The sequence below is a fragment of the Cylas formicarius genome, unplaced genomic scaffold (assembly GCF_029955315.1).
Source record: "Cylas formicarius isolate icCylForm1 unplaced genomic scaffold, icCylForm1.1 PGA_scaffold_6__28_contigs__length_40554024, whole genome shotgun sequence".
Classification (NCBI taxonomy): domain Eukaryota; kingdom Metazoa; phylum Arthropoda; class Insecta; order Coleoptera; family Brentidae; genus Cylas; species Cylas formicarius.
Window position 1 is genome coordinate 39,049,292 of NW_026844347.1, and position 20,806 is coordinate 39,070,097.

The window sequence follows — 20,806 nt, forward strand, 5'->3', positions numbered from 1 at the left end:
CCTACATTCGCATGGCGTTTTAATAATCGTGCACGTCGCATTTCAATCGTTTGAACTCCTTGTCGCTGAGGAAACGCCATCGGTAACCTAAAATCTGGGAGATTTCCTTCTCGACCGCGTCGTAACTCTTGCTGGTCGATTTGAGCCACGCGTAGAATTCGTCCGACCAGTCGGGATTGCGAGTCCACTCGCATTTCAAGATGGTGCCGTTGCCGCGCACGTGCAGTCGTTTCAGGTTGCGCCCCGCGCACGCTACGAGCAGGACCGTACCGGTGGACACTTTTTCCGTGACGATCTGGAACAAATTCGCCACTTTTTAACTGTAAATTGGACGAAATCCGTCTCTTTAGACCTCGTCAGTTTCAACGATTGAAACGTCGATACTAATTTCGATAACACCCTGTATAATTTTGTATGTTTTTTTATTGAGAGTATAGTGCTTATTAAAAAAAGCAAATAACTTACGATAAGTATACTACACGAAATAAATAAGCAAACTCGCTTACCAAAGTCGACAGGTAGCTGCACTGTCTGACTAACAGCAGCAAATTGCCATCATTCCTATCGAAAAACGATTTGGGCATGTGGAACCTCGGTATGCTGAGGTGCCCGTAAATTCTCAGATCGGACTTGTAGTAATCGATGAGTTTTACCAAAATCTCCGTCGACATCTGCGTGAAAATTTTTCGTTTTAAACAAACACACCGCTGCGTGAATATCAACGGATGACATCATAATCGTAACTGAAGCAAATACAAAACACTCGCGGATATCGATCTAAAAAATAAAAAAAGTATTGACGGTCCTTATACGAGCCATATATTAATTAAAAGTAATTAAGTAAGATAAAAGAACTGAAATATATACACAGATGATTATAACGTCCATTGATGGATACAGGCACGGACCACATAAAACGACAGCTCTTCTTCTGCGTGTACCACAGACCACGACCTTACCCCGATATGAGACGAATCGTATAAAACGCTTCTGACCGGAGCGCCCTCTTGCCATACGAGTCGTTTCGGCCTTTTGCTCTCGACCGCCAAGTGAACGTTCAATTTCTGGTTGATTTTGCGCATCGCTTTCCACGCGGCCGCCGCCACTGCAGGCACGAACACGTCGTCCATCGTATAAGTGTTTTGCAAAATGTGCAGGTGCTTGAGTTTCGTTTGGCCGAGCAGCTGGACCAGATCTTCGCCCAAATTTTGAGGACTTATGTGCAGCTCCTACGTGACGGTTAAATCGTTTTGAGGTAATTTCTGAGCAAACCGTTTTTTTACTCACCTTAATAACTGCCTTAAGACTAAAAGAATACCAATAAGATGCAATTAATGCAGTAAATATTTTATCTTTACAACTCGTATTAAACAAAGTCGCCCGTCAGAAAATCCTAACCTACCTTTTCATTCGGAACGGAAAATTGGGCGAGCTTTGTTTAATTCAATAATTTTGTGAAAATTTTAGGACTCTTCAATTGGGGACCACACGTACTAATTACATTATAAAACGCCTTTTGCAGAGTAAAGATGAACTCATTTTTATATCCTTTAAGTAATAAATCCTGCTAAATGTCACACCTAACCCTACTAATAAGTCTTATTAAAAATAAGTACATTAAGTACTTAAATAGAATACCGTTTAGAACGAACTCTATAAACACCAGTGCCGATTCATAAGAGATTAAAATTTAAAAACAAATTATATGGAGTTTTCACAGTAGAACCGTACAAAAAGGAAGAGTAGTTTGCATAAAATGCATAAAAATCGAGACTAACGATGCAAATTTGGTAAGTCTTGACGTACTGTGCGTGTACTTCACTGCGGTTTGACGTCACACTTTACTTTGTTTGAATATGCCCGGCGGCGATTCCAAATTTAATTATTTATTATGCAATAAGTATTGCGACTTAAGGGTTCATATTTGGTATAATGTGTTTTCATATATAAACACATTTTAATAAAAGAAACAAAACTGGGAAAGTTCCTTAATGTTGTTTATAAACCTCGACTACGTGTTGGTCTGTGGTCAAATGAAAACATAACTAGGACTTACGTCGGTAATGGGCGAATGATCATGGTACCCTCGCCCAACCGTTTATTTATAGTCTGTGTTTTTTTCGCGTTTATTGTTTTTTGTTGATTGTGGTTTGATTGGATATTACTCACATATAAATTCAAGAATACGCCGGCGTGTAAGATTTCATAGTGCAATTTGGTGGCGTTGACGAGCCTCAAAGTGCGCAAGGTTAGGTGACACGTATCGCAGACTCCGTCGAGTAAAAATTTAGCCTCGTTCGCCTCGAGCATCAGGTCGACGAGCTCGAGCTTGTGCAGGTCTTCGAGTTTGCCCATCAGTTTTTTGAGGCCGCCCAGCAGTTTGCCACCGGTGCCGAACAATTGCATACGCTCCGTGTCTCCCCGTTCCGTCATATCGCACGGGAAAACGAACTTCAAGTGAGTTATGTTGTTGCCGATGTCGCCGATCTCTTTGTTGATGGACTCGTTGGCGGATTGTTCGATGAACCACGCGACTATGTTCATAAACTCGTATACGTTGGTGAAATTGTACATCGGTTTCAGTATCAGAGTTCTGATGTTTTTGCCGATGGTCGAAAGACAAAGTGATGTCTTGAGGTGGTCCAGCACGTACTACGACATTCAAACGTCGAGTTACGTCGATTACGCGGGGTATGGTCTGTTCATAGATATAAGAAATTGCTTTGAATGGGATTATCCAAGGGTGGTCATTAACATACAATGCAACAAGATTATTACCTAAAATTTCGGAATTTAAATTCAGGTAAAATTGTGGTCCATTATAGAAAATAATTTTATACCTACCTGTGTTTAATATTCTTTAGTTTGGTATATTACTTAGTTTAAGTTTATTAGTAATTATTCGTATTTCGTGTGTAATACAGCGTGTGTTGAATCGTGTGCGAATTATGCAAAATATATGCGAGTCTAGTGTATCTCAGGAGATGTTCCAGCCCAAATGTAGAAAACACTATTCTATTAAGACTAAGGAAGTTATAAACAATGTTTATTTGACTCTCATTTCAGCCAGGAAAAAAAGAAGCGATGCTGACATTTTCTCGAGTGTAGATGAAAGTGATCAAGATGTAATACGGCGTAAAATTTACCACTTATACGGTGAACAAAGCGTGCCTACATTAGATATCTTAATTAGGAGGCTTGAAAAAGATGAAACCAGTGTTAAATGTGGCAGAACTACCTTAGGGAAGTGTATTCAACACATGGGTTTTAGATTTAAAAAAATTGACAAAAGGCAAGTTTTAATGGAATCTTTTAGAATTCGGAAACGGCGACTGGAATATCTAGAAAAAATTAGGATTTACAGAGAACAACAAAGGCCAATTATTTACTTGATAGCGATAGTGATACTGATAAATTATGTGAATAATTTTAAGTAATTTTAGTAGGTAATAAAAATAATTTGTAATTTTATTTTAGATTTAAACATAAATACGTACATAAATAAATAAATATTGTTTAGTATCTTTCCAACAAAAACCCAAATAATTATATTCTAGGCAAAGTACGGACCTGTTCGGCCATATTTCATTCTTACAGCTTTCCCGGGTCTTTCCTTAATTCGTATCAGTTAGTCACTTTCTTATATCTATGAACAGACAAAAAGGCTCGAGAAATCCGACAAGTGCACAGCTCTAGTTTTTGAGATACAGGGTTACCTTTTTTTAAAAAAGGGGCTACCGAAATCCTATTTACAAATCTTCTCGGACCGTCCTGCATCGATTGTTTTTCTGTGGTAGACGAATTGAATACACGCAAGAATTTTAGTTTTATAAGAAAGTTGAAAACCCCAGAAAGACAGTCAAAATGTTGGAAAACTAACATCAACACTCTTGAAACCACCAACCACTTCTCCACTACCAAACACTGTGTAGGTTCCAATTGTATCCTTGCCCACGTATTATCCCAAAAGACGAAATCATTTCAAATATCGAATCTATCTAACGTCATTCGATTTGAAACTGCAAAAATAGAAATATCAGACCTAGGATTGGGTCATTCTACCTACGCACACAGATTGATACCTTAAATCACTGAACCCAGAATTAAAACACCTTGCATTTGCTCTTTTCTTTAATAATTTCCTCATTAGGGGAATTAAGTGTTCCATAACAAAATACACTTCACCACAACCTTCCAATAGCAATGAGGCCGAAAGCCACTGTGGTCCTTCCTTACATTCAAAACATCGCTGACCACATATCAAAAGTTGTCCAAAAATCTCTCAACACCTTGGATCTTCGCAGGAAGAACTGAACAAATTAGACCCCTGAACGTCTCAATGAAGTCTGGCGATTTACTTGCATCCAGATTAAAAGAATTTACTGCATCAAAGAGATAAGGATCTGCTGGCCTTTCCGTTTAGGAAGTACAGAATACCAGCTGTAACGATATAAAATGAGTCTTGGAGAAAATGGGTTAGGCTGAATGCACTCCAGATGATTGGAGCTTTTTAGTTTGGTTATTCTATTGAAAGAACAATATCACTGGTTTTGAAACAATTAAATACGAAGTACATCAGTGGACAATTTACATTGATAGCAGAGTAATTACACAAAATATCCTTGTTTTGTGACAACGGGGGTAAAAATTAGCCTTCAAGAGAACCTTTGATTTCGACAGAAAAAAAAAACTTACTTCCGAGATGGTATATTTGATTTTCCTCAAACAAGAAAACTTGGTCAAGATCAATGATAATTAGCTTTCCAGAAAATTTAGGGAATCGTAGTGAGGATTTATGTAAATCTAGTTTTTGTAATAAATACTTAAATCTGTCCAAATAGCACCCAAGGATGGGTTTCTCTTGGCACACAAAGATTAACAATTCCTTTGATATCCAAAAGCGTCCTTTTTTTTTCAAAGAAACTTCCACAGGCTTGTCGATATCCATTGAACTCTACAAATGTCACACTTCTGGATGTCATTTTGGAAGGCAGACTTGTAAAACTTTTGGAATCCAAGTATGTAAGGAACAGTGGCGTATAATCAATTCTCCTTCTTCTACCAACGGAAAATCCGAGAATCTATAGAAATCTATAAGTAATAAAACAATCACTAAAAATGTTCTTTTGAGATATATTGAAATATTAAAGTTTTTGAACTATACTAGTAATGTGTACTTACTACATGACGAGAATTGTTGGTTTAAGATGTTAGGGTTTAACCAAAGTATATGAACTTTAGTTTTTGGTTAGTAACGATTCTTCTTATTCTGTGACGTCGCTTAATTGTTTTCAGAAATAATTATAAATAAAATATAAGGCCATCGATTCAAGTTCACTATATTGTGACTGTACCGGTTTGACTTTAATTTGCTGATATTCTTCAACTAGCATTACAAATAATCTAACGTGTTCTTAGAATCCTTAAAATTAACTTTTGGTAATACTTTGGAGACATCGCGTCTAAATTTTGTAACATTTTATGTTAAATCCGACAGTGGAAAATATTTAAAGGATATTCAGAAGATGTGCGAAAGTGATAATCCATATGGACTAATTAGAGACGGACGTCATGGTCTATCTCAAAAACTAGATCTGGTAAGCTCTTTTGGATTTTGCACTTACCTGCCAACCTAAATAGTAGTTGTATTTGGCTCTGGTGAGTGTAGTATCGGTGAATACGAACTCTTTCCAGACGTACGGTAGGTAAAAAGCCCGGTTCCAGTTTACGCACACCAGGCTCGCGTAATAACGCTCCCTGAGGCTGAGATACGAGAAAATCTGCTCCAAAAGCAAATCGGGAAGGTGCGGCCATTTCGACCCCGCCTCGCCTTCTAAGTTTTCTTCGCCCTCGTTCGGTGATATGTCGATGAACACTGCTGCAGGCGCAATTTTATAGCGATTAACGCGAATTCTAACCGTTTAACTGTTTAATGTACCTTCGTCGTTGTCATCCACGACCCAGCCGGCCGAGTTCATTCCGCGAGCAGCGTAAAAAGCAAAAAAAAAGGTCGCGCCGGCATCTGACTTAAAATTAGAAGATCTAAATTTAAATATATTGTGTTTTGGCCACGTGCTACGTCTTGTTAGGCGTTTACGTTTATACGGCTTTCAACGCGGAAATTACGGATTATTGTTTTCGTGCGATTTATTTTCTAAATAAATTTCTGGAAGTTATAGGATTGAAATTATTCAAATTACGGCACGGTGATTCGCAGGCAATGACGTCACGACGTTTTCACAATCATCCTTGTCAGTTTTGCGATCTTTCCGCAAAAGCGATTTGACAGTTTTATCAATTTGAGAATTCAATATTAAATAGATCCAAAACGTAGTAGCGGTAACAGTGTTCAATGTTAATTTTGTATCGTTTAAATATATGTGTTTTGTTTGAATAATCACTCGTTATTTAATTTAATAAATAAATAATAAAAATTTTTGGTAATTATTTTTCGTTTCCTCTCTTTTAACATTTTTTGCGGCATTTCGATGAAATTTTTGAATATAGGGTAGTGATAATGGGCAAGTGTCAGTAGTTAATGTGCCCAACGTTGAAAAGTAATGCAGAATGATTCGATGGGATGCATTGCATATGGCAGACATACCTAGTGCGCTCCGTACAGAATCCACTGTAATTAATTAAACACACTTGTCCTGTTTCCAATTATAATTAGTTATAAACGATCACAGTTCAAACAGGAATCGAACTGTATTTGTTTGTGGTATCAGTGCATAGTACAAGTGTCGGTCTTTGCCAGTATTAGACGTGCTTAAGGTTACTTAAATTCTAAAGATATTTTTGAGTTTTTACCAACCGAAAGCCGAATAAAAATAAAGAAGACCAACTGAACGGGCCAAACCATATAGCTATAAGACAATATAGTGGCCCTATTGCGGTAAAAAGTGATGCGCCGCAGGTGGCTATGACATTTTCGTAGAGAAGTTGCCCATGCGTCACCCCCAACTAACCGAATTGACTAATTTTCATAAGAACGCAAAATCAGTCTCTGAAATCCGAATATAATTGGCAACGCCGAGCTAGGAATTCTATTGCCAGAGAATGCTAACAGTCTGCGACATTGTTGTTTACATTTTTGGTAGTTATGATTCCCTCTTTTTGGTTTTGGCAATTTGAATCCAAATGGCAATAAAATATGGCTAAATTATTGTGTGAATTGATACTAATATCTAAAGCCCGGTAGACACAATGCAGTTTCTATTTTTAGCATTTAACCATTACTGTTAAATATTTTTAACGTGGAATTTTTTGCGGTAGCCGCCATGCAATTTTTGACAGCAAAATGTTTTTAAAATTTCGAAAAAATTAACTACACTTTTTAGGGTTTGGTAATGTTAATTCTGTTATATGTAGGGCTAATTGCTTATTGGCTTGTTTTATACTAGTTTTCAATTTTCCTGGTTACATTTTCCAATACCTACAGTTGTTTAATGAAATTGTCAATTGGTACTTTTCATAATTATATATTTGGGAGGCGAAATTTTCTGCAATTACTAGACTTGCGATGAAAGAATCGGCATTCTGTCTATATGAGGTGCTTGTTGAATATTTTTTCCACTTCCACATCTAGTACTTCAAAGTTATATTCACACTTTTAGTCACATTCCGTGAATTCGGCTTTATTTAAATTCTCAATGGACGTTAAACCAATAAGTTCATTAAAACAAACCGTTTGAGCCGATTTGCGGGCACAAATAGCTAGTATCGTGTCTATGGGGCTTAAAGAACCAAAACGCCAAACCACTTACAGAATTATATTAAAGACGCCGATCCGTATGCTGTAATTCAGCATAATATTAACCATTCACTTGTCGCTAATTTTTTTAACAACGCTTTTCACACCTTAACTCCTTTTTTCGACATATTTTGAGAAAATTCTGGCATAAAAATGCAGCATCCAAACATTGACGACCTGCCAGCGGCCATGTTGGTTGTTGAAAGCCGCAAGGCCTTATGGGTCGAACGTCAGAATTTATAATTAGAGCAGCCATTGGTTAAAAACGAAATTTCAAATCTCGCGCGCGCATGTTGAACAGACCTCAAAATTTTATTACATAGTTGCTTCACGAGTTCCTGTACTACTAGCATAGGCAGGGCCTCTATATTGAACTTTCTCTTGGAACTTTCAAAATAAACAAACGAGTATAAATAAAAAAACGCGTTTATTGTTCCCAAAGCGGTTTCAATCAGTAAGCGCACACTTTCTTCCTATCTAGCCTGTGCACGAAACGCTTCGGCAGTCCGGCATTTATCAGGTCGTCGCTGGAATAGTCGAGTATGCGCGGACTATAGTGCAACACGGACTGCCAACACATCTCGCTCAGTTTCGGTATGCACAGCCACGACGTATACACGGCGTTGCTTCTGTGCACCTGATCGTTGACGCTGTAGATGCCGCCGAAAACGTACAGTCTGCCCTCGGGCGTGACTGCGGTCGCGTGAAAGTACATGGGGCGGGGCAACTCGCACCGTTCGAAAAACGTCCACTGGAGCGTTTTCAAATTCAACCGCCAGAGGTCGTTGAAAATGTTCTCGCCGTCCTGGCCTCCCGTGACGAAAACGTTTAGATCGCCGTCCGACTCGACCTGAACCGCGCCGTGGCATCTCCTAGGACTCGGAACCCCTACATACATTTTTTTTTTTATTTATTTATATTATTATCTTAAGAGTTTTATATTCGTGAAGTTTGTTCTGGACTTATTTCACCAAAGATTTGTTTAGATCACTTGTTTTTACGTTTTTTTTTTGTTGTTTTTGTTTTACCTCCAATATTTACAATCTTATTTATTTTTAAAAATGTTGATTTTATTTTTGTCGCTGCCTTCATGGAATTATGAAGTAATTCATTTAATAAAATCACAACTTTACGATTGTAACCTGTTCAAGTTCAAGCGGTATTTGATGGCAATTCTTAAGGTATTAATATTTTTTAATTACATAAATCCACTACAGAAACCACCCTTTTACAGGGCTCTATTGCATAATTAAAATAAATTAGTTTTTAGGTAATATTACATTATTTTTACGTGTTTTTTTTTTCGTTGTTGTCGACGAGACGTTATAAAATATATGTTTATCATATTCTGCATTGCTTCCAAAATTTATTTTTGAATAAGTTGAGTTTATTTTTCATTTCATTCTCTTTCATTTAATAAGAGCATAACATTACAATTTTAATCTATTGTAATTCAAATGGTGACAATTCTTGGGGTAATTAGGAGTAGTTTCATAGAGAAATTGTATTTTTTAATTACACAGATCCACCACAGAAATCGCGCAGAGCTGTTTTGCTTTATTAAAATTAGTTTTTAGGTAATATTACATTGTTTTTACGGTTTTTTTGTTGTTGTTGTTGACGAGACGTTATAAAATATATGTTCTATCATATTCTGAATTCCTTTGAAAATTTGTTTTTGAAAAAGTTGATTTAATTTTTGTTACTGTCCATGTAAGTATGAATTCATTCGTATTTGGATTATAACACTGCTTGCCTTACCCACTAGACTCAAGATAAGTATTAATTGATTACCGTAACCTCCGGCTTCCAGAGTTCTCAGTCTAAGCCACTGTCTCTTTTCCATATCGAAAGTGGGAATTTCCGACAGGTCGAACACCCTATCGGCTGTCCCGCCCGCCAATATATAGATATTTTTACCGTCGAAGCCCACCTCGTGGCGATACCTTCCCTCGGGTTCGAACTCCCCGGTGCCGTTGCATATGTACACGACTTCCCACGAAAAACTGCGCAGATTTAACCTTAAAAGGGGAGCGAAAATGTTTACGTACGATCCGGCCTCCCGAGCGATCGGGCTCACCTATGAATATCACAAGAGTAGGAAAAACCGGTGGTCCCTCCAATGGCATATAAATAATCATTATGGTAAACTATCGCCTGCCCGTATTGTGGCAGCGGTAACTGACCGGTGGTTTTCACCTCGACCATCGGACTCGCCTCATCGCTTATGTTGCACACGTACAGCTGATTGCTGCACCTCGTGCCGAAAGGGGAGCCCGTTCCCCCATAAATCATCAGCAAGTTTCGATACAGTATTACGGCGTTGGATACCAGCTCCCTGGGCAGGGTCTCGCTGTTGCGAAACTTCGTCCAGCGCCTCGACGCGTAATTAAATTTCCACAGCTCTTGAAACAACGGGTAAGAGTCGATATACGAGTCGTCCTCGTAATGGTACTCTTCACGGCGGATGAGCGGATTGTAGCCGCCGAAAGAATAAAAATTGCTCGAATCCGCCCCTATGCGGTGCCCGCTTCGCGGATGGGGCACCTTCCGATAAATATCCGTGTTAGAAATCACCACCCTCTCGTACACGAACGGCTTGAATTTGTAATGATCGTCGACGTTTGGTCTTGGCGCGACACTTCGATACATGTTTAATATCGTTAGGTACAGCAGCTGGAGCATTTTCTTTACGAGGGCGGATAACCGTCCGCGAAACATTCATTATCGTCCGTGGCTACGCGCCGCACTCGAATGAACAACATTTTCGCCTTCGCACAGTCGATTTGAACGCGCTTTGAAGGTTATAGGAGCGGAGAGGCACCGATGTTACCGTGATGCAACTTAAACGTTTCGTAATTGCGGCCGATTAAACTGGATTACCTTCAAGAACGCGCAAAAAAGTCATGAACTTGAAAACAAACCCAACACGTAAAAGATCCACACTACCACTGAACCGCAGATAAAAAACACAAGGTTATAGCACTGACCACTAACTGTGGTTCAGTGCACAGAACGCAGAAAAACGTATTCGTCGTTTCTAGATGGAAATCGACCAAACAATTGTATATCATCGCGTTGGTGTTTTATTAACTTCTGGTCCATGTCGAGCAACATACAAACCCTAACAAAATGGATGCCCGCGAAAATAGTAGACTACAGCGGAGCGTACGACAGTTGCAGGGAGCTACACTCGAAGGGTCTTCGGCTGATTGAAAAAATCTCGTACGTTCTATCGAACGAAGACGATAAATTCGATCCCAAAATCAAGGTAAACGTTTAATTCATTTAATTAATTAATTTAATTAATCTTCGCGTAGGATATAGCCGAAACGCTGCTCAAAGTCGAAGAGAAATTCGCCGACTGCTTTCGGGCATTGCAAATTGAACGAGAGCACGTTTCCATTACGAAAAAATTTAAATCGCTGCGCCACCTGGCGTGGAAAACGAAACAGAAGCTCTGCTACGTCCTCCGAGCGTTGATAAACGAGCTCGCGACGCAGTTCGTCTTCTCGGAAGGAGGCGTTACGGTCGTCATGCTGAGGTGATGACGCGTATTATAAATTCTGAATTTACCGATTTTTTTTCCATGTAGACTCGCGACATCGTACAACAATTTGTTGGCGATGGATGCGAAATTCAACGTTCCGAGAAACGGAAACAGCGTGTGCAAAAACACGTGTCCTTACCTCCTGTTTCCGTTGAAGAAGTTTTCGGTGACGAGGTTCTTGCACGCGCTCGCCCGCAAAAGGGCGGAGCTTTGCTCGCACAAACTGATCGACTGTCTCCTCGACACGTACAAGACGTACGACGGCTCGGACGACGACAGCGGCTCGGACAATTCTAGCCTCGAAATATATTTGTGAGTTTATGTTACGTCGTTGCGTTGCCCGGTAGCATTTCGATCGCGATAGGGCGCTGACGAAACACATGTCCCCTCCCGCGAATGCCGAACCACCTGGCGAGAAAACGATGAAAGACGACGCGGTAAGCGCCGCCGCCGAAAGCCGTGCCAGTTTCGCCAACATCGACGAAATAATAATGCACGAGGATTCTAACGTCACCGATTTATTAAACGCGACGTTAGGCGTGTGTCCCGCGATGTTAGGGCCGGACGGCATCAAAAAATCTAAGTCCACAGGTTCGCGTTTGTTTTTCAATGCTCAGCGAAGTCGAAGCGGTAAAAAAAATACGTTTCAGGGGAGTCGAAGGTAAGTAAGACAGCGGCACGCAAAGTCGCGGACTACTACCAGCGTATTCTGTGGTCTGAGGTCGGCAGCCATTTGGAACACGTCATCTTATGGTGGGCCCCAAGCCCTTTGGCCGCCCGACCGCCGCGATCTAGCCAACACTTGCGAGAGTGGATCAACCAGTTTATACCCACAGGTAACGCGTAGGAATTTTACCATACCCCAACGGTTGAAACATTGAACGTAGCGGACATGCCTCAGTCGGTTATATCGGCGCTGACGTGTCTGGCCGACGCTTTAGGAGTCCACGTTACGTCGACGCTCTGGGATCACAGTTTCAGGCGGGCTTTGGTCGCGTCAAAAAAGGACTACGACGGCGTCACCGGTCAACTTTTCACGAACGTCATGGAAGAGCTGGTGTGCTTGAGCAATTTGTGCGAAGTGACGCCTGACTGGATAGTGGGGGCCCCGTTGGACGAGCTTCCGCTCGTCGAACAAATACCCGTGCTCCACAGACTAGGTAAATTACCGTTGCCTTTATATTTCTATTGTCCGTATCCACCAATATAGATAATCAGTACTTATGCAGATATATTCTTATCCACCAACTGAATTTCACTCACAAACCAGAAATCTCGAATTTTAGCCAGTTAATAAGGTGGATCAGTCGATTATTAGTTTGAGAAGTGAGACTGAGTTGTGGCGGTTTGCTTTAAAAAAAAAAGCAGAAAAAACAGAATTGCGGTTCGTTAACAGACGTAACGGAAAAGACCAGATTACTTTGAACTCATCTTTAATCTCCTAGTAAGAAAAAAACACAAAAACTTTGCATTTAATTCGCTGCTTAACTCAAGACCAGGCTGTAATTTGTAATTTTTTATTTTAAATTAATTAATGCCTAGTAACACCGCAGTTTCCAACCTATGGAATGCCTATGAAAAATTACCCTTTTGACATTTTTCACGAGAAGTATGTTCCGATATTTATTAATATTGAATATACACGTTCTTTAGATCTGCTACTAATCCACAGATGGCGCTAAAAAATGTGCGACGTTGTCACAAGCTCGACAAAAGTAACCATCGGCTTTTAAATTCTTTGTTTAAATGTCATGGTGCATACGTCAATTAAGTATACTACCAGTAAGCGTTAATCAACAATATCTTGAGATAAGGGTGTTTATTGGTGGATACGGCATAGGTCTCGCTATTGAGAAAATAAAGGCGACAACATCGGACGTCGGTCAAACATTTAAAGCAATTGGACTTGTTCAGCCGTGCATAACAAACTGTTATGCCTCAGCAATAACGCTGACGAATAAAAATTATTTGTCGATTGTCGAATGCGGAAAGTGAATTGACAAATTTCTCTGAAAACTTCTATGTGGTTGCCGATGAAATAAAAATTCTTCTTGACGATGACCTCGCGTCTGGCTAAACGGCCACGCAAATAGGTTTCCAATCATTGAAAACTGGTTTGACGATTATTAGCCATAGTTGTGCACGGCTGAACAACGGAGATTTTCACAGACCACAGCGTACACACGGCCCGGTTGTGGGCTTTGAGAGAATGCCGGAAGAGGGCGAACGGTTGGGACGTTCGCGCGTTTTTTAGCATCACGCACAGGGACGTCGCGAACTGTCTGACGCAGTTGGGCGGCTTGAGGACGAACGATCACGCTTTGGAGGTCGAAAAGGGGCAGCTGGGGGTACACGTGGAGGTGTGCACGTTGATGAGGGCCAAGCTGGTGTCGGAAGTGAAGGAAAACGCGGCAAAATTGAAGGTTATTTTTGCGCAATTTGGCAAATTAACTTTAAATGAATAGGAGACCTAACCTGAAAATAACCCGACACAACGATTCGAGCAAAAATGTTTGTTTTTTCTTTAAAAACTTTTAAAAGAAATCGTAAAATATGCCTGGTGGTAGTTGCTGCGCTTTTCGTTGCTGCAGTAAAGTCTGTTCATAGGTATATGAAAGTGAGTAACTGATACGAATTAAGGAAAGATCCGGGCAAGCTGTAAGAATGAAATATGGCCGATCAGGTCCGTACTTTGCTTAGAATTTAATTATTTTGGGATTTCTTAGGAAAGATACTAAACAATATTTATTTATTTATGTATGTATTTATGTTTAAATCTAAAATAAAATTACAAATTATTTTTGTTACCTACTTAAGTTACTTAAAATTATTCACATAATATATCAGTATCACTATCTTTATCATCGCCTGTTCTAATTATTATTTGTTCTATATTATTTACAATATGGATATACTATTGTTCTGCTTTTTCTATATGTTTAACAGAATTTGCCCAACTTTGTGGAGGGATGTTAAAAACTTCGGTTTCTATAAGTTTGAGAACATTGGAGTTAACACGGGGAAAACATTGTTACCGCGAATGGCAGATTTCAGTTGGTGCCAAACATGTTCAATGGGATTAAATATACAGTGGTAAGGTGGAAGCCTTAAAACTGTATGCCCCGGATTTTTTGCATAATTATCACAGACATATTCCTTTTGTAGGTTCAAGCTTCGTAGAACCTCAATTAATTGCTTTTTGGTATAATCTTCATGAAAATAAATGTCGTTATTATACATGTAGTTTTGGCTTGTTGCTTTTGTGTCACATGAGGAAGGGGTTTTAGTCAACTGTCTACTGTGATAATTTGCATTGTCCATTACAATGACGCTATTAGGAGGAATGTTTGGAACTAGTTTGTTTTTAAACCAACTTTCAAAAAAATCAGCGGTGGTGTCTTCATGGTAATCCAGAGAATCTTTAATATTTTTCGCAGACAGAGAAAGTCCATTTAGAATCCAACCATCTAGAGCCAGCATGCAAAATAGTTATTCTTTTACCTCTTTTTGATGGCGCGTTTGTTTTACACTTATCAGTAGAGTCAACCCAACCCTTTTACGGGGTGTCATAAGTGTCGAACCAGGTTTCATCCAAGTAAATAATTGGCCTTCGTAGTTCTGTGTAAATCCTATTTTTTTCTAGATATTCCAGTCGCCATTTCCGAATTCTAAAAGATTCCATTAAAACTTGCCTCTTGTCAATTTTTTAAAATCTAAAACCCATGTGTTGAATACACTTCCATAAGGTAGTTCTGCCAAATTTAACACCGGTTTCATTTTTTTCAAGCCTCCTAATTAAGATATCTAAAGTAGGCACGCTTTGTTTCTAGTATAGCTGGTAAATTTTTCGAAAATTATTTTCTATTGCGGACCACAATTTTAACTGAATTTAAATTCCGAAACTTTAGGTAATAATCTTGTTGCATTGTGTGTAAATGGCCACCCTTGGATAATCCCATTCAAAAGCAATTGGTCACTTTCTTATATCTATGAACAGGCCATACCTTTATATCTCTAAAAACAAGTTACAGCCAATTAAAATTGAACGCGCGGCACATTGGGAGACTAACGTCACGTACTTCAAAATGGACGTCAGACATTTGTTACCCATATAAGCATACTGCTATCTGGCTCTTTTTGTCGTTTCCCTTGGTCACTAAATTATTTAACCTGTAGGACACTCCGAATCAGTGCGTGGAGTGTCTGGCGTCGATTTGCAAGACGATAAACCTGGCCCACTTGAAAATGATATTTCCTGGGAAGAGATTCTGGAAAGGCGGAGGCGCGGTAGTGCCGGAAGCGCCTTGCGGTTACGTCAGATCGTATCTAGGTGAACCCACGTGAACCGTGAACAACGGTAAAGCGTAAACATGCGCGTTTGCAGAGAAAATGCTGATCCCGGTGCTTAGGACGACCGCGGATCATCAGATTTGCAACATGGTGCTGACGCTGGTGTGCGAGTCCTGGCTCGATCACATCTACGCCAACAAGATAAAGTTCTCGAGTTGCGGCGCGTGGCAGTTGCTGTGCGACTTCGCGTCCGTTTCCGCTTGGATAGAAGAATGTCCGGTTATAGACCAAGCGACGAGGAGGACGCTGCTGAAGAACGAAGTGCTGAAAAGGTGTGAAGGCGTCGGAAAATTGCTGCTCAGGAACCCCGGCGAACGCATCAGGATGATCGACAAACAGTTGAGAAGGAAGTCGGGTGAGAGCCTTTATCGCACACTGGTTATCCATTCTGAATGTCATTTCCTCTAATTAAATAGATAAGAACTAAATTCACATGATAATTGTTTCGACAACACCGTGTCTTTATCAAATGTAATATTTACAAACTACCTGCTACTATATGTATATATATATATATATATATATATATATATATATATATATATATATATATATATATATATATATATATATATATATATATATATATATATATATATATATATATATATATATATATATATATACAGGGTTTTTAACTTAAAACTCCGCACGCCAATAAGTCCAAAACGAAAAGAAATATTTAATTTATGTAAAAAGTAGTCAAATTGTGGGGTCAAGTAGATATTTCCTAAAGTTTAAAAAATTCGACGCCTCCAAAGAGCTGGGTGTCGCGACGAGTCGAAAAATTATTCGATTGCAGAGACTTTGGAAATACGCGCTTACAAAAGTACATATTATTTAAAAACTTTTTTGTTATTTACTCAAACTTATTTACTTTACCCGTTTCTAAGTTATACCGATTTAAAGTAAACTTTTCTTGATTAATAAAAAATGTGATTAACGCTTATTTTTACAAGTATGCCATGAATGTTAGTTACTATGGCAACCATTGTTATCGCAGTTGTTTTAAGTGCAATTACAAACGTAAGTTGTTATTGCTGTATCAAAAAATTGTCACATTTTGTCACAAGAAATATCCAAATTTGTTCGGTTTAAAAAAAACTAAGAATTATTATGTGAAAATGGTGCAATTTAGCAATGAGGAAAAAGTAGACATGTTACTGGTGTTTGGAGAATGCAGATGCAATTGTAGAGAAGCAAAAAGAGTTTACGCACGGCGTTATCCGCATAGAAGAGTCCCCGATGCAAAAACTTAAGAGAATATGGCAGCTTCATGATACCTAAAAGAGATAGGAACAGGACGGCTACAAATGATGAAAATACTGCTGCTGTAATTCAGCAGGTTGATAATAACTCCAAGATATCCCTATAAGAGATAAAAGAAAATACCGGTGTTACCATAAGTTCTTCGTGGAGAATTCTACATAGAAACTCTTTTCACCCGTACAAAAGTAAACTAGTTCATAAACTAGAACCAGGCGATTATGCTAGAAGAATGTATTTCTTAGCGACATTGTCCGATTTGTATAGCCAAGATGCAAATTTTCTCTCGAAAATTTTATGGAGCGACGAAAGTCGATTTCAAAATAATGGAATCGTTAATAGACACAACTGTCGTTTTTGGTCCGAAAACCGTCCTCGTTGGATTACAGAAAGAGGTAACCAACGAATTTTTAGTATCAATGTTTGGTGCGGCATATTAAATGGATTCCTTATTGGACCTTACTTTTACGAAGGAATTTTAAATGCAGATCGCTATTTAAGATTTCTTCAAACTACACTTCCGGAACTATTAGAAGAAGTGCCTCTTGACACTAGAATGAATATGTGGCTACAGCAGGATGGAGCGCCTGCACATAACGCCCAAATAGTAACGAGGTATTCGAACCGAGAATATCCCAATAGATGGTTTGGTACTAATGGACCGGTAAGGTGGCCGGCGAGGTCCCCGGACATTACACCACCAGATTATTTTCTTTAGGGCTACTTAAAAAACGTTATCTATGAAGAACCTATCGAAGATATGGCCGATCTCATTAACAAAATTAGTGCAGCGTGTGCCGCTATCACAAGAAGGACTCTCCTACAAGTGACCCAAGCTCATCTGTTAAAAGTTTTTGATAGTTGTGTTCGAGCAGATGGACATAATTTTGAACAAAATTTTTGAAATGTCTTATTATGTAGTTAATTGCAATAATAATTTTGGTTATTAACTTGTAGGTATTTTACTGGTTTTTCATTTATTTATCATGTTATCAGAACTAAATCGATAAAAAATAATAAATAAAATCATACTAAAATAGTTGAGATCTATTTGTTTGTAATTGCACTTAAAACAACTGCGATAACAATGGTTGCCATAGTAACTAACATTCATGGCATACTTGTAAAAATAAGCGTTAATCACATTTTTTATTAATCAAGAAATGTTTACTTTAAATCGGTATAACTTAGAAACGGGTAAAGTAAATAGGTTTGAGTAAATAACAAAAAAGTTTTTAAATAATATGTACTTTTGTATGCGCGTATTTCCAAAGTCTCTGCAATCGAATAATTTTTCGACGCGTCGCGACGCCCAGCTCTTTGCGGGCGTCGAATTTTTTAAACTTTAGGAAATATCTACTTGACCCCACAATTTGACTATTTTTTACATAAATTAAATATTTCTTTTCGTTTTGGACTTATTGGCGTGCGGAGTTTTAAGTGAAAAACCCTGTATATAAATTTAATTTTCTACTTTTTGTGGCTGTATGTAAAATGTCAAAATTGCCTTCAAAAAGCTATCGATCTCCGAGAATATATTTCAAAAACCAACAATTTTCTTAAACCAGAACTTTTCCAATGTATCAAACACGATCATACCGAGTTATATCAAAGTCAAGTCAAGGAAGTAATTACTAACTCCACACTATTTAGTGACAAAGACAAGTATTTTTCAACAATTATGAATTATAATTATATTCTTTAGTTAAATTACGAAAGCGCAAAACAAATTTGATTTTTCAATTTATCATAAACCTTCACACACGGACACAGTCATACATAACAGCTCAAATCACCTTTATACAAACACATTGCATTTCACTCTTTTATACACAGATTTCTTAATACGCCACACTCAACAGAAAATTACAACAAAGAACTTAATATCATTAAACAAATTGCACTGAACAACGGCTACAATCCGTCCATTATCGATAAAATTATAAATAAAAAACTGTTCTTTAATGAAAAGAAATCACGAATCACAGAACACTATTAACAAAAATGGATAAACGGGAAGAGAATCAAAAAGTACTAAGTGCAACTTGCGTTGTTGTACTTCGCGGCGGTATTTTGTCTACCCGATGTAGATCCCGATTCTGGCGAATTTTCTGGCGGGACTCGAACAAAGGCGGTTGCCATGGTTACGGACGGACAGTTGGCTCGCGCGGTATAATTAGCGCATTCACTAGATCGAGAGTCAGCAAAACTTTTCTCTAACAAAAACAAATCCAGATAACAGTAAACTCTATTTATCCGAAACCTAATGCAGAACACGAACAATTTAAAACAATTACATACATAGGAGAACCTAGTGAAAAAGTTTCAAAACATTTGTCAAAATCTGATTTGAAAATAGCTTTCAGAACTGACAACACAATAGGAAAATTTTTAAAAAACAACAAAACGAAGTGTCCAAAATCCCAAAAATCAGGTGTCTCCAGGTTGAAATGCGGATCTTGTCCTAAAATTTTTATTTGACAACTAGGTAGATCCTTCAAGAAACGCATTAACGAACATAAAAGATCGTTTAAAAACAATAGTCTAGATTCTAATTATGCTACACACTTAAACACAGAAAAACACATTTTTGACGACAATTTTGATATTCTACATACAGCCACAAAAAGTAGAAAATTAAATTTATTGGAAGCCATGGAGATTAACAAAATGAGACATTCAAACGATCAATTAGATTTAAATACCTCTCCATTATTATACTTAGATTCTAAAAACAACATTAATTAAGGTTTTATTGTCATTTTCCGATATATATAGTAGCAGTTTTAGTTCTTATTTATTTTGTTAAATGGATTTTCATCAAGTAAAATCCACCTCACCTAACATAGTTTTTTATTTTTTATTTAATTATTCATTGGCGGGTCAAGCCCATTTAATTATTAATTATATATTACAATAGCGATGACTTTTACTTAGGTTTGAAGACCCTGATAAGTAAATGCAATGGGAACGCAATTTGGGGAAACAGAAATACTGTGGTTGAATCTTTTATAGGCAATCTTGTTTTGAATATAAGTGCCTTGACAACCTATGAAATACGATCTTTTTGACTGGTAAGAAAACGTCAAAAGTTTTATATAATCCTGCGTTCTATATTTTTGAAATCGGCGAAAAAGGACCTTTACTTGTGTAGAACATATACAGGCTGTCGATAAAAAGAGACATATTAAGTTTTTGGTACACCTTGTGTATAAATAAGTATGTAATTAATCTACACATTAATCCCTATAACTTTGGCATTACACTTTTTTTTCTAAATTAGAAAATAAAAAACTTGGAAGAGGGTATCATTTATTTGGCTTTGGAAGCATTTGCTGTTTCAGTTTCAGACCACTCGTCGGAAGAGGAAAGCAAGGAACACATGCCGGCTGAAATGTACGTGCCGAATCAGGAACAGTGGCTCGAATTGCGTGCCGCGCGCAACAAATTCACTTTTAACCCTCTCTGTTGTTAATAAAGTGTCATTTCAAAACCTTGTTTCGTTTCGACTGTTTCATCCCCTAGACAAGATATTGGTCCGTTGCGGTGTTTATTCGAACAGCGATAGAAAATAATTGGTAACGTAATTTCACAGACCTCTCGCGCATGCCTCTACATTTCACCCACTAACTTGCAAATAGTGCCATTTCTTCGTTTTTCTTTGTAAACAGCGATTTCCACCTTTAACGAAACACACGCATATTTGAACAAAATGCTGCCGCATCAAAACGTATTAACGAAATCCGCAAGGCCTTGGGTTAAAAAGAGATCTTTTGAATATCATGCAGGCGCTTCTCAAAATAGTTGTACATAGTTGGTTCATGGGTTTGTGTGATTTCGACACGGGCTGGGCATCTACATGTCTGAGAACTATACGGGCGAATGTC

General features: G+C 38.3%; 3 protein-coding genes across 3 annotated transcripts; 1 reads left to right on the plus strand and 2 right to left on the minus strand.

The window, feature by feature from the left end:
- Positions 1-19: 19 nt before the first annotated feature.
- LOC132702781 (uncharacterized) lies at positions 20-6,013 on the minus strand. Its single transcript, XM_060671549.1, has 6 exons — positions 5,939-6,013; positions 5,625-5,878; positions 2,170-2,652; positions 960-1,229; positions 507-671; positions 20-295 (listed from the first exon to the last, which is right to left on the minus strand). Exons 1-6 carry the CDS (start codon positions 5,976-5,978, stop codon positions 20-22), a joined length of 1,488 nt encoding a protein of 495 aa, XP_060527532.1. The 5' UTR covers positions 5,979-6,013.
- Positions 6,014-8,161: 2,148 nt separating this feature from the next.
- LOC132703964 (kelch domain-containing protein 10 homolog) lies at positions 8,162-10,722 on the minus strand. Its single transcript, XM_060673540.1, has 3 exons — positions 9,834-10,722; positions 9,548-9,774; positions 8,162-8,641 (listed from the first exon to the last, which is right to left on the minus strand). The coding sequence occupies exons 1-3, from the start codon at positions 10,472-10,474 to the stop codon at positions 8,205-8,207; spliced, it is 1,305 nt and encodes a 434-aa protein (XP_060529523.1). The 5' UTR covers positions 10,475-10,722; the 3' UTR covers positions 8,162-8,204.
- A 134-nt stretch (positions 10,723-10,856) lies between these two features.
- On the plus strand, positions 10,857-20,632 carry LOC132703217 (uncharacterized). Its single transcript, XM_060672344.1, has 10 exons — positions 10,857-11,024; positions 11,074-11,297; positions 11,349-11,615; positions 11,668-11,894; positions 11,954-12,139; positions 12,191-12,463; positions 13,473-13,726; positions 15,480-15,633; positions 15,688-16,008; positions 20,264-20,632. The coding sequence occupies exons 1-10, from the start codon at positions 10,857-10,859 to the stop codon at positions 20,392-20,394; spliced, it is 2,205 nt and encodes a 734-aa protein (XP_060528327.1). The 3' UTR covers positions 20,395-20,632.
- The last annotated feature ends 174 nt before the right edge of the window (positions 20,633-20,806 follow it).